This window comes from Pleurodeles waltl, chromosome 5 (genome assembly GCF_031143425.1).
Source record: "Pleurodeles waltl isolate 20211129_DDA chromosome 5, aPleWal1.hap1.20221129, whole genome shotgun sequence".
Lineage (NCBI taxonomy): Eukaryota > Metazoa > Chordata > Amphibia > Caudata > Salamandridae > Pleurodeles > Pleurodeles waltl.
In genome coordinates this window covers 609,438,132-609,453,010 of record NC_090444.1, presented here as the reverse complement: position 1 = coordinate 609,453,010, position 14,879 = coordinate 609,438,132, and the positions used below count along the sequence as shown (strand labels likewise).

Here is a 14,879-nt window from a genome sequence, read left to right as displayed (position 1 = left end):
GGTGCTTCCTGTATTGACCCTTGAGGAATAAAAGGTTAAGCCAGCCCAAAAAGGATATGAGCTTGCCCTTTTCATGCTACTCGCAGTCATCTGCAGCTGGCACATTAACCTACCAAGACATATTACCAGCTATGTGTGAAAGTAGAGCTATGACTTTGTGGCCATGTGCCAGAAGGTTGTGAGCGTGGAAGTATTAACATGCTGCATCTTTATCTAAATAAACAGTATTTTAACAAAAAAAGAATTTTATTTCTAGCTTGAACGGATCAAAAGTTACTAAAATCGTGACGACATGCATTGCTATGCAGTGGAAGGCTCTATACAAAGATTGATTGGTCATCAGTTGCTTATTACTGTATTTGGATGTTAAACTGGTACTAATGAATTGAAACCTTTGCCAAGACAGTGTAAACGTGAAAAAATGACAAAATGATGAAGTAACACTATCATAAAATGTGCCACATTAATTCACATAATTTTCCTTTCCTTGCTGCATAATTTAGTCAACCCTGCCTCATAATTTGGTTCTCCCTTGCTGTATAATTTCAGTGGACGTGCCCATACCTTGTAAAACACCCAATTAGTGTGTCTTTGCAAGTTCAAAATGGCCCTCTTTACAAATGTGGGCCACGTTTTAAATATCTGATATGCAAATAGAGGCCAATTTTATTTTGGTGCCCAAGACTATTTTTGGCCCCATCCCGAACCTGTTACTGACAATGTTTGTGATAATATCAGAGAAATCCACACAAAAAATTGGACAACCAAAACAAAACAGGCCCTAAAACAGCCCACAAACTGATCTGTCAAACCAGCCCTTCTGGTACTGCGATATTGCCCGACACTGAAATTGGACCACAACCCAGCATGCTCTGCATTGACTTGCTACACAACAGTGTGAGAGTTTGTGTGTCTAATAAAGGTTTTTGCATCTGCTTTTTTTTAATAGACTGGCACTCACAAAACTTGATATCTTGGATGTGTTCTCTGAAATCAGAATCGGAGTGGCTTACACACTGGATGGAACGATAATACCACATTTCCCTGGTATAGTATGTTTTACACTGGCATCTGTAATATTATAGTGGTAATATCCAAATTATATTCAGTTCCACCTTGCCACTGTTTGAAATATCACTCAGACATTCAGTTGATTAATAACTGTCCTTATGTTTTCTTCTGCTCTTTGTTTTCATGCCTTCAATATGTTACATTTATGTTTTTTTTCCTTATGACATTCTTTCCCGATTTATTACTGAAGTCTGCACAGTCGGGTGACACAGTTGTGAGATATATATACTTCTTGAGGGGTTTACAAAGAACATAAGTTTTTCCAGCGCAATTCCAGGGTGTATGAACTTGATCAAAGATCAAAAAATGCAAAATAAAGCAAATAGATGGTGATTTAAAAATCTGAATTTACTCACATCTGATGCACGACTAGGTTCTGTAATCACACCGGTCAATATATTGTTAAAATTCAAAAACAAGCAAGTTATGAAAAGATTCTCTAGGTGTAGAGATCTAGAATACACGCCATAGGATAGCACAGCCATAATGTGCCCCATTTAAGGTTACTGCTTAAAAATACCTGCATAATGCAGACCGTCAAGAGCCTCGCGTCATTAACAAAGATATCCTATGCCTTCAATCATGCTTGTTTACCTCACAATTTGTCACCAATAGCACAAAAATGAATTGCATGGTGATCCTACTATGACGAGGCCTACATTTTACATTAGCTACAAATAGACAGCAGTGGCTGGTCTTTAAGCACCGTATACAACCTGAGCATGAAGGGTCGCAAAGTTTGTACTTCAAAACATAAAGCCCCACTGTTTGTGGCTGACAGCTTACACTTCCTCACCAATAGCCTATATCTTCCCTTCCTGCTCTCAAAGATGAACTCGATAAAGGACTGTAGAGTGCCTGCTCCTGGACGGAGGACCAAATAAAATACCTTGTTGTTCATCTGCCACAGGAGGATAGAGGTACATATATCTAACATCCCTCCACTTTTGCAGACACTTTTTAAAGATCTCGATCACTGGTGGAAGCTGAAAGTGCCCTGGATAGGGAGGATAACCAGTTTAAAAAAAAGAAATCATACCTCACTTACTCTGTGTGGTTCCAACATTACTCCTGAGATTCCTCAAGGTCATATAATCTCATATTCCAGAAACGCTTTTGAGTTTTGAGTGGCGGAAAAGGACTGCAACAATCATAAAAACACTCTGGGAGGGGGCTGAGGGTGGTGGCTGGGCCTACCCAATATCCATAACTATGTGCTAGCGATCCAGATGAGACCTGCCGTGTACTGGAACTACAATCAATCATGAAGGCAAACCATGGGTACGAGTGGAGTAGGGTTTCTCCCACACCCTACTTCTGTACCTGCCAGGGTTCCCGATTAGACCAGGCCTAAAGCCCATTCAGTAGTACAAACCACAGCGCTTCTGCTGGAACATTAACAAACAGTCTGTAGTAACAAAGAAAGGCATTACTTTATATTCCTCTCCAACTACACCATTGAAGCACAACATGGTTTTAATGCTGAAAATAATAGACCTGGGTTTCAGTAGATGGAATCAACGTAACACAATGACATCAGGTGACTGCTCTACCAGGGGAGAGCTTGTGATAAGAGACGAGCTCAGAGACAACCTGAGCAGAGAAGAGCAATATAGACTTACACAACTACTATTCTTAGTTAACAGATGAGAGGTAGAAGCCCTGGCAAATAGAGAAGAAGCATATAAAGGCCAAGTTCACAAAGAGTATCACCTTGCTACACTTCTATATACATGATCTGAGCCCTACCTATAAACACAAATGTACAACACACTGTGAAAGGGACCTAGGAATCGACATATCTGAAAAGACGTGGGAAAATACGGACTAGGGCAGCTAAATCTCCCATTTGTGTGCAGCATAAAGAAAATTTAAATTAAATTGTGACTGGATTATACCCCTACCAGATTAGAAACTATGTTCAGTTGGTTGGTCCAGTGTGCACCCTGCTTGCATGCATCCTGGTGCTGTGTCCACTTTCCACAGACTGGAAAGAGATTTCTAAAAAAAATTAGGGCCGTAACTGGTCTCCCTTCCACTACACCCCCTGCTGCTCCTTTATGGCTACCGGGGGGAAACATTGTATATTCCCTGACTGGCATGATTACAATGTGATCAAGAAAGGTGTGGAACATTTACACAATGGAAAAACTATCGGCCATTATACATGATCGAATGTACAAGTTCCAAAAAGTCTTGCTCACGCTTAAGACGCACACGGAAAAGGGGCAGATCCCACTATGATATCAGATAAACAATGTCCGTCAGGAATATGCAAAGCATCAACTTTTGACATTGACAACAAACTTCAACAACAATGCTCTGGTAAGCCTATTGACCAGAGTAAACCCAGTGTACTGATGTGCTTAGTTGTGTATAATAGAATATAATGCATTTTATAAATTGATGTTGCACCATTCATTCTCACTGCTAGATTTCTACCTCCTTTTCTGATTTTTTTTCTCCTTTGCATTTCTGTCTCTTTCCATTGCCCTTATTTGAGCACAGTCTTGATGCGGGCACTTTTTAGAACCATTTTAACTACCTCCACCTGAAAACCAGAAAGTATGTGTTGTAGGAGCATTTCATTTACTTTTACAAGCTGCAAATTATTTTTTTAACTTCTGTTGTTCGTAGGGCCTCCAAACAATATCATTAGGAGACTGCTGTAACTACTACGCAAATTTATATAATCACACAAAATCTACTTAAGTTTATGATACTTTTGTTGTACTACCCAACCTGTAGGAACTGTGTATGTGTTGTATAATTGGGACCTTTAATAAGAACATTCTCTGTAACTAATGGTTATTGTCTCCAATTTTGTAGCCAACCAGGAGATCTTGAATAGAGTCGACGTGAAATACGAGACCCTCCCTGGATGGAACACCGATACATCAAGGGCCAGAACTTTTGAGGAGCTCCCTCCCAATGCACAGAGATATGTTAAATACATACAAACGGAGCTTGGAATACCGAGTAAGTATTAAAATCGGTTTGCCTTCATAGTATCTCATTTTATTCTGCTTGGGACACGGACCCTCGAGTGCTTAACGTAAGCCGATGGGGGCTACCAGCACTCAGTTTTGAGGACTTGCACTTATTTTTTCATATCAGACTTTAAACCTGAGCAACGGAGAGAAGTAACACAAAAGGAGGAAAGAAAGATAAAGAGAACAAATGGAAAAACAGTGACAAAGAAAGCTGGGATAAAACAAAATGTGCATGAATGAAATAAAGAGGCAGGAAGTGTCAGGTAGTAGATAAAGAGGCATGAGGTGGAATCAAAACAGCTCAACCTTGGTATTCGACACCCCTGACAGTTAACAGCATTGGCCGCAGGCTTCCAAACAATATTTTGCACTGCAGCACTTATTCGATTACCAATTAAGCACTGAGACCCTGAACTCTTTGTCAGTGTCAGGTACGTTTTAAGGATTAAGTGTGATGGTATATGAGCGCATGCCATTAAACATAACTCACAGATTTCTCCTTGCCCCAAAGCAATTTCTTTTTTCTTTGCCAAAGAGGACATAGATGAGTAGTCATTAGCGTACTGAGGAGTATCTAAACAAGTGAAAGAGCATAAAAGTCAAGTATCTTTTTGTCATTAACTTAATTGGGTCTCTTTAACCACAACAATTTCATCATATTGCCCTCCCATACAAAAATGAAGGATTATGCAGGACAAAGCGTTAGTCACGGAATTGGTCCTGGAACTACAGCTGGTCCAGGCCATTGTTTGAGAGATTGCAAAACATGCATTCTTATCCTGGAAGTTGTTACGTAGCGGTTTCCTGTCTGATTCCAGTGACCTCTTAATTTTATCTCCATGGTGAGCCATGATGGAGAAATGTCTGCAGTTGGATGAATTCCTTGGGATCAAAGGTATGTAAATTATATTTTTTTGTGTTCTAAGAGTCAAGAGAAGTAGAAACTAAAGTACCTTTTTTGTCTGATTATGTTAAATTCAAATACACCTTCAGTAAGAAAACTAAGAAAAATTGACTCGTCCAACCACTAATCACCAGAACCCAGACTAGTTTTCACAGTGGATAACACACATGCGATTGCCCTCGACTGAAAATCATTGCATGTGTTTTTTTTTCAAGATATTCTAGTACCTAAATGGTTTTTAATATTTAGTGGGTAAACAAGCCCATTTCTAGTTAAGGTGTTAGAGGGACTTAACTCGCAAATTAAAAAGCTCCTGAATGAAGATCCTGCAATAAAAACTCCTACAAATAGCTTGAAAACCCCTGAAATACTAGAAGATCCTATGTTGTTTGTGTGATATCCGTGGGTTGCAGGCAGTCAAGAATTCAAACCATAGTTGAAGAGCCTTGGAACAGTGAGACAGAGACCGGTACGCCCTAACCTAAACTCTTTATTATCAATCACATCATGCGAGTAACACTAACCCTCTCTGAGTGATTTGTTGAAAACATATTTTACAAGGAAAGAGACAACACTGTATTTAGGAATTGTTTTCAACAAATTGTGATGCATGTGAAGATGAATGTCTCAATTGTGGAGAGTGAAATATGTGTTCACGTTACACACATTAGGATTACAACAGTTTTCATTGAAAAGTTGTTGTGGGAGTGTGATAGATGCTGTGATCTGTTCTTCTGTTTCACAATACTTAGCTTAGATAATAGTAAATACCATAAGATGGCTAAGACTAGCCATTACTTTTATCCACTGAGCTTCACAGGAGTGAAAATCACACTGTCTTTCGCTATGGTTTGTAACCCACTGGTTGGAAGAGAAATGCTAAATTAACCAGACAGGTTACTTCAACATTTGCCTCTTTCCCGCTCACCCGCACTCATTGTCTTTTCTTCCATCTCCTTTTTTTCCACCTCCCTTCTGTCCTTTAATGGAATGAACTTGATTTAGCAAGGTGGGACCCTTTTTATGGTCGTCCAGAGGCTCCAGAAAGCCATTAACAGCTTAATATAGTTATTACAACAGGCAGAAATTTGAAATATCCCTTGTGCAAGAGTTAAAATATTCTCTTGTTAATGTCGCCAGAGCAATACTGGTCTCCGAGGAGTGTGCAGAGGATCACGCTGCTGTAGTTACGTTTTCATCTCGCCTGCGTAATCTTAAATGTGACATAAACATCTAAAGATACTTTGTGCTGCTCTGCTGCCCATGCTTCTATTTGTAGTAATTGTAGTTGGTTTGGAGAAATCTGAAAGTACAGTGGATTTTTTCTTTTGGAAGAACACCAAATGCAAAATTAATGCCAAATATAATAAACACTTACAGTTGCATTGGGGTCTTCTCATTCCTCTCTGCAGTTCACCGTAAGAAGTCAATTTAGTATGCTACCATATACCATGTGGATGAACCACTCACCAAGTCAGTGAAATATATATTTTCTCTCCGTAGAAAAAAAAAATCCCACTGTGTAAGAATAGTTAAACAATACTGGCTCAAAGATTGTGCTCCCTGCCCAGTGCGCAAAAGGGTCAGTACCCTTTCTTCCTGGATCTTCTTTTATAGACCTTTGCAGTAGCCACACTAGGACAGAAGCAACTTCAACAGGAACCACTGTTGTCTTGCTTTTAGCAATTCTTCTGACTTCAAAATAATTGAGCATGCTTGATGCCATGTTGAGGACAAGACACTTTATCTCAGTTATCTTAAAATAATGTGTTGGTGCTAAGACACCTCAGTCATGAGACATACGAATGTTCTACAAATAACGCTTTGTACACACATAGCCATCTGAGCTTCTTTTTTTGCTTCAAAATGTTGAGGGTTGACTATCTCTCTATAGTTGAGATTTTGATAGCCTGCTTTGTGTGGTTGAGACCCCCTCCAACCTTTAATTCCTTCTTCCATAGTGGCTTCACTGTGTCTTCTAATATTGTTTTCAGGTACTTAAAGAAAACTGGACACTTAAGTTTTTTGAACTACTAGATTAAAGCTTTAAGTAAATCTTCACCATTTCAAAAGTAAGTCTTGTGAAGGTGGTATTTGTGATTCCTCCACCACAGGTGACTAAAAAAGAAAAGGGGCACGATGATGTGGTGGAAAAGTTTACCCAGTCCGATATGCTGGACATTCACTGGCCCATGAAGGGCAAAGGGAAGTTTATGCAGTCGTTACAATAATTTGGTCCTCCTAAATGTAGCTTAATCGACTCCAAATATGGAGGGTATTTGCATGTTGTCATCGGTAAACAACACTAAATTACCCATACTGCGGGCAAAAATTCATGCTGCCTGCCCTAGATGACTTGGACATTTTTTTCATCTGACCTTCAAATTCATTTGTTTCTACTGTCTCGGGGAAAATGAGTTTGTGCTGCAGTTATATTTATTTAACCTTCTAGTTGGGTATCTTGCCTATTTCAACAGATGTTTTACACACAAGGGTTGTACGAGTCATCACAAAGGTTAACTTCGGCAGCTAGGGCCTACCACAGAGGCCTTTAAAGAATGTAAACCTTGGAAGAAAAAACAGCCTCGTGCCCTAAAGTACCTAAAACTTTCACCCTGCTTTGCACAGCCATATCATCGATGTTGTCATTTCAGATGCTGCAGTCATGTTGTCAATTATGTCATAGATCATGTCATCAGTGATGTAATATGCGGCGTTATTAGCTGCACATGGCCAGGGTGCGAGTTATAGTTAGTAGAGATAACTATAATTTATGAATTTCTGTGGTTCTCTGGGACCCCTGGCTTTTATCATATCTTTCTTTTCTTTTTTTAAACATTTTCAGGACTGAGGATTATGCCCTGTAACAGCTGCCACAACATTTTTTTCATGTTGAGGCTAGCCAGTCAGAGCACTCGCTCCTGTGAGAGAAAAAACCTCCTCTGGCAACCAAAATGCTCTCTTTTTTTATTTTTTTTATTTCCCCTTAACTACTAAACGGATTTACACCAAAGCACAAAAAGTATGCTTCCTGGACCAAGATCTAGCTACCTGAAAAATTTGGTGTAACTCCATTCAGCTGTATTAGCTGAACCCTTTTATAAAAAAAAAAAAAAGTCTATGTAAAATACATGGAGAAATTTGTTTTTGGGCCCTCCCTTTTTTCTTGGCCTGCATTTAAATGATCACCCCAATACTTGAAAGGAAGGAGCTGAGGTGGATGAACATTTTTTGGGAAAGTTTTGTGAAGATTGGTCAAACGGCACCAGAGTTATTAGCAAACAAAAAAGTGCTATTCCTGTGCAATCGCAGGCCTAACTTATTACTACCTACCGGTGAATGGAATGTTTTTTCCTATGGAAATGTAGATCTATCTATAACTACCCACTGGCGACCACCAGTGGGTAATAGTAGGGCTATATGGTATGTATTGCCTAGCGATTTTGCCACTAGATAGTTATAGTTAGGACCTCATTTTTATAGAAAAAGTGTATTTTTTACTTACCTATATCTTTGGCGCCGGTTGATGAATCCTCACAAAATGTTCCCAAAAAATGTGACTCTTCTGCTGCAGTCTGGAAAGTTTTGGGGTGATCCATGAAGTGGGGGCCAGTTTTCCCCGGCTTATTCCCATAATGTTTGTAAACAGGACTACAGCCCGAACCGCTGGACGGAATTACCCCAAATTTGGTAGAAAGGTAGCTCGGAGTGCCTTTTTTTTTGTTTGGTGTAAATCCGTTCAGTAGTTTTTTGAGATATTGAAGAAAATTCAGATTTGTATATATAGGGCTGCAAAGGCTCTGCAAACCCTCCCAATCTTGTACTGAGACCTGATTGACTGGCAACACTTCAACAAGGAAGTTTTGGTAGCCATTTTGGGACTTGGCTTCAGCCGAGCCCCTGACAAACGATTACAAATATCAAAAGAGGCCACGGTAGTGACACCTTAACCCCTTAGCTTTGGTGCTGGGGTGCCAGAGGGACACCGCCAGGGCAAAAAAGCATTTTCCTTTTTTTTTTTTTTTTTGCTCAGAGTCGCAGCAGATGCGGCATCATATTTTTTTCTTCTTTTTTTCAAGCACAGGCTCCCATGCTAGTTTTGGGAAAAGCCCCTAGGTGGGCAAGGTCGTGGGGGCATTGATGAAAAAAAAAACACAAAAAAAAAGGAAGGGGCAAAGGGGGCCCCCTTCCTGAGGCTCATTGAGACCCGGGGATCACCACCTCCCCGGGGTTAAATATTAGTAAGCTGGGGGAGCGCCTGGACACCACCTCTGTGGGGCTGAATCTTTGTAATGGTGGGCTGCGCAGACCCTCCTGGGCCCTGTGGATCACCACCTTCCTGGGGCCAAATTACTACTAATAGGGGGGGCCTTGCGGGCCCTACTTGTGCCCCGGGGACCACCACCTCCCTGGGGCTAGCTCAATGTAGTGGGGACCTTTGCAGGCCCCCCTGGGGCCCACTACCTCCGTGGAGCCAAATTATTAATCATGAGGGGCCTTGCAGACCGCACGTGCCTCGAGGACCACCACCACCTCCTTGGGGCCAAATTATTAGTAATGGGGGCCTCGCAGACCACCACCTCCCCAGAGCCAAAATAACCTTTGAAAGTGGGAGGGGGCCTTACAGCACCCCTCCCAGGCCATATACGGCCCCTGGGACCACCACCTCCCTTGGGCCAGCCTGTGAAAACATAAGGAAGGGGGCTCACGGCCCCCCTCCTGTAGCCAATAATGTCCCCCAGGGCCGGCTCCTGCTATGTCTCAGGGTGCCTATCACTGGGATATAGCTGTTTGCTCTGACGTGGCGGAAGCTTTGACAGCTCCCGCTCAGAACAAACACAACTCCGCTCCCAGCAAGCGAGAGCTGTCACACAGCTCTCGCTTGCTGGGAGTGGAGTTTTCCTCTGTTTCCTTGCCCGCAGAGATGTGGGCAGGCAAACAGATGAAAGGATTGCTCTCACAGACAGGGAGCTGCATGTTTAGCAGCTCCCTGTCTGTGACAGCAATTCCGGCTCCCGCAGGAGGTGAGGAGCCGGCTGGGACCATGAAGGCCATGAGGCTCCTCCACCACAGTCCCCAGTGCTGCTAACTGGTGCCCTTGGGGACACCCAGGTGACATGGCGGGCCCCACGGGATGGGTGTCTGGGCTGAGTTCAGGGTCCCTGAGGCCAAGAAGGGCATTGGAGTACTCTACAGCAGTTGGTAGATAATACAATCAAATACCATAAAAAAAAAAAAAAAAGTGTTGGTGCATTTGTCTAATCTACGAGTTACAGGTGGAAGAAGCATCTCTAAGTATGTACATAGAATGCCATATGGTTGTAGTCAATCAATCAGTCAGTCCATTTGTATAGCGCATGCTGTCACCCATGAAGGTCTCTGGGCGGTAAGGTACCTTGTCTCCATTGAAAAGCCAGGTCTTGAGTTTTTTCCAGAACTCAGTCAGAGTGGGTGCTGCTCAGATGTCTGTTGCTAGGGAGTTCCAGGTCTTGGAGGGGGTTTAGGAGAATGAGCGGCCTACGATGGATCTGTGGCGGATGTGGGGGTTGTGTGCAAAAGAGAGTGAGGTGGAGCTCAGTGTTTTCCAGGCTGGTGGAGGTTCAGATATGATTCACGGAGGACGGTCCTTGATTGTGTAGTGCTTTGTAGGCGTGCATGAGGATCTTCAACTGGCATCTCTTCTGGATGAAAAGCCAGTGGAGGTGTCTAAGCTCGGGGTGATGTGAGTCCATTTGGGTAGGTGCAGGATGAGTCTAGCTGCGGAGTTCTGTATGGTCTGGAGTCTTCTGGGGAGTTGGGAGGGCAGTCTAGTGTAGAGAGTGTTGCAGTAGTCAAACCGGGTGGAGATGAGTGCCTGTGTGGTGCTTTTCCTGGTGTCGGTGGGGATCCATCTGAAGAACTTGCAGAGCATGTGGAGGGTGTAGAAGCATGAGGAGGCGACAGTGTTGATTTGTTGTTTCATTGTCAGTTGACTGTCAACGATGATGCAGAGGTTACACGCCTGGGTTGTTGGAGTGGGCGTGGGTCCAAGTTCTGCTGGCCACCAGCTGTGATCCCAAATGGAGGAGTTCTGACCGAAGATCAATACTTCTGTAGTGTCTGATTTAAGCTTGAGGCAGCTGTCTCTCATCCATTTGGTTACATCTGTCATAGCGCTACAGAAGTTGGCTTTGGCATTAGTTGAGCCTTCAGTGAGGGAGAGGATGAGTTGTGTATTGTCGGCGCCGGAGATTACGTTGAGGCCCTGTGATCTGACGATGTTTGCGAGGGGGGTCATGTAGATGTTGAATAGGGGAGGGCTGAGGGAAAATCCTTGGGATATGCCAAAGGTGATGTCTTTTGGTGCGGAGGAGAAAGGAGGGAGTTGGATGCTCTGTGTTCATCCTGATAGAAAGGAGGTGATCCACTTGAGGACCTTTTGCTGTATGCCAATGGAGTGGAGTCTGTCAATGAGGGTAGTGGAGCAGCAGCGGTGGAACCCAGACAAGGAGAGTGGCAACTCTGACAGTGAGTGAATATAAAGGTCTGAAGGGCACAAAGGAAGGATGTGAGATGTTTCTCAAAAAGGAAGCATTTCAATTATTTTTTAAATGTTGCATGGAAGCAGCCAGACCGTCGAAAGGACAGAGTGCTAGATTATTTGAGCACAGTCTGAGAGAGATTGTTTCAAGATGCAGGCCTAATTAAAACTTTAAAGTGTCTCCAGAAGTGTCTCAGATCTGCAATGAATAAACAGAGACTCCCCAACCCCCACCAGGATCTTCAGTTTTTGCAGGAACTACAGGGGATGGCATGTGAAACGAGGGTTTTATAAAACTGATTGCTAAACCAAACTTGGTAAACCCAAGGAAGCTGTGCCAAAAATAACTAGGTGGCATGGATCATGATCAGCAAAGTGGTCCATTTAGAGCTGATGCTTTCTGCAGGATCCAGATATTTGTAGTTTGCACTGGGCAAGCATCATACCTAGTAACTGACCGTTGAAAAGGTCAGTGCATCTACGTTAATACCTCAAAATGTGTGCATATGAATAGTTGTTCTCTCCACGACTGTGACTGGATTGATGCCCCCGAGCATACAAGACTGAAAGTTCCCATTTCTACGTTTGGCTGCTACCTTCACCTACTGGTAGTTTGTAAGTGGAACAAATAAGGTTCAGAAAAAGTTTGTGGTCTTATGCAACTTTGACCAACACTGTCGCAAATAGCCTCCATCTTGGACATAGAACTTGTGGATTTGTCCCATTGGGAAATTATCTTGTAATGTGAAACAGCCACTACTCTCTATCAACATTGCCATTTACCTGTGGGAGTTCCGAAAGGAAGTTCTCATACACAGATTTTGCAGAGCTGTTTGATGCAAGATATTAATGGTGGTAGACATTTGCACAGAAGTTCGTAACATATTGTCACAGCACCAGTTTTATGCTACTTTTACTCTTCAAACAAAATATGCCAAACAGTCATTGTAGGATATTTTTCTGCTTTTTACCTTTGTCCTATATGTCATACATAGTCTGCATCAGATTGTAACAAAGCCAGAATTTTTGGTGTCAGAATTTTTTTTTTAAGTATACATAACAAAAAAGACAAACACCCTCATCTACCTAAATAAGGTATATAATCATAAGCACTGCATGAAGACAGGCCAGAGTTCTAACGTAACAGGTTGTACTTACTCCTGCTTTGTTTTTTTCCCTTAATTAATAGAGGTTTGCTGCCTAATAATTTTGTTTTGTTACCAGAGAAGGCTGCTTCACTTGTGTAAGGTTAGGACCTGGTTTGGGAGCCTCTAATGACTCTCTAGCCATTTGTGTCCTCTGAGGGCAAGGAAAAGTCATTGGAATTGTCATGTCCCTGTTTCTAGGTTATTTCATTCAGTTTTTCACTGCAGTTGATTATCTCTTTGCATCAATGCCTTAACACATTGCACCACATGGAACGCTTGGAACTAGCATATCTTTTCAGAGGTCCTCAGTGATCCCGGCTGAAGTAAGTATCACAATATTGTTTAGTTAAAAAAAAAAAAGAAATTTGGAAAATTTAGATTAGGTAAGTAAATTGTATATGGTTATTGCTTGTATTATAAACTGCACAAACCCTGCAACTGAAACAAATATAGTACATAAATGTCTTTAAACTCTTGTGATGAAGTTGACATTTTTGTTGGATAGCAGAATTGAAAATATATTTATTTTTGTTTCTACAGTTAAATGGATCGGCATAGGAAAATCCAGAGACTCAATGATTACGCTGTTCTAGGAATTGGAGATGCATGAAAGAAATACAGTCCTCAAACATTGTGCCCTGTTCAGACCTCTGTTATTATTCACAATGAGTTTATCAAGATGAAGTTGACTGCCTGGAAGCAGAAAACAGTACTGGATGTGTATGAATGTTTTTGTTTCTCAGAGTTCATCAACCTACCACTCCTATCTAAGTTCTTGATCACTTGTTCTTTTGCTTACCGTAGCTGAGCGCGGCACCCACTTGGCGATTGTTTTTGTTCTGTGTTTTTTTTAACTCAGTGTAAATCATATTCTCTGAAGTCCTAGTACAACAATACCTCCATTAGTTTCCCTTTCTTTAATTGCCTTTCTGCTCTGAAGCAGAGTTGAGGTGGGAGATTTAAGATAGTAAACAAAATCTTGCACTTTTGCACAGGTGGTTTTACATCCTCATTGTTTGTACACTTAAAGTCTATATTTTCTTATTGCTTGCTCTCGCTCATGTTTTAAATGGAATTTGTGCCTTGACTTTATTTTCAAACGTTTCATTTTTGTCTCTTATTAACGATTTTGTCAGTTGTAGATTGTAGTCCCAGGTTCAAGAGCTCTCCAACAGTAGCCTCGTTTTCATCCACATTTCACATAAACACATATAGTTGGTGAAGAGGCCTTCCCACAGTTAATTAACAGCTTATGCGTGAGTTTCACATTATGACACCAGAAAAAATTTGTATTGAATAGAATGGTGTTAATCCTCATATGTTAACAGTCCTAAATATTTGATTAACTTAACAGTGATGAACTAAATGTTTGATTAACTAAAAAGGAGGACTGTTGTGGCTGCCTTTATTTTACTAGTAACATTCTATTGTTAGTTTTAACTTTCACTTCATCATGGCAATAAAAAACATCATAGGTTCTCCAGCAAGGTTTCTTTAGAAAAAATGCACACAATCTCAGTAGGTTTTAAAGTAACTAGCAGAATTTCCAATGAACCTTCAATTAATCTTTTTTAGCTCTTTCAATTTTATGAGTAGTAATTGACTAAATAAGCTCTTAATTACACTATTGGATGTTATCTTTGATTCATATATGTAGGCCTGATACCATGGCACCATACAATACTGTTCTTATTCCACGATAATTGGCATGTAACTGAGTCTAGAGACAATGCTGGAGAAATGATGTGCAGAAAACAAACTTGGTTCTACACTTGTTTGATTCACTTGAACATTAATGGATAGCTTTTAATGTTTTATATACTGACAAATATTTTTCTTGAAAAGTGTCACATTTGTGTGTTGCTTTGAATGCTTGAAGATGGCCGAATAAAATATATAGCATATTATTTAATAAAAGTACATTAACTAATTTTAAGAGGTGAAAAGGAACTGTGGCCTCTGGGCTCAAATTCTGATCATGTATAAATTTCATGTGATCATTGTATAAAGTTCATGTGATCATTAAAGGACTATTCTGTTAATCCAGTGTTCAAACTACTGTATCTATTGTTTTGCATTTGAACAGAAACCTATTTAATTGTTTGAATAGTTTTGCAAAACAGTCTCTGGTATAGGACAACCAAAAATGTAAAGGGAAGTGACTGGAATACTCAAGGTTTTTCGAATTGGGATGATAAAAGTGGTCAGAGGGAGCGGCCACCTTCAAAAGTAACATTGAATGG

The 14,879-nt window shown here is 41.2% G+C and overlaps 1 protein-coding gene across 1 annotated transcript in view; it reads left to right on the top strand.

Annotated features, from left to right (window-relative positions):
• ADSS2 (adenylosuccinate synthase 2) overlaps positions 1-14,678 on the top strand; it is a 236,387-nt gene extending 221,709 nt beyond the window's left edge. The window contains exons 11-13 of the mRNA XM_069234457.1: positions 950-1,047; positions 3,901-4,050; positions 13,177-14,678. Of these exons, the coding sequence (XP_069090558.1) occupies positions 950-1,047; positions 3,901-4,050; positions 13,177-13,229 (301 nt within the window). The 3' untranslated portion in view covers positions 13,230-14,678. The remainder of the gene's footprint in view (positions 1-949; positions 1,048-3,900; positions 4,051-13,176) is intronic.
• The last annotated feature ends 201 nt before the right edge of the window (positions 14,679-14,879 follow it).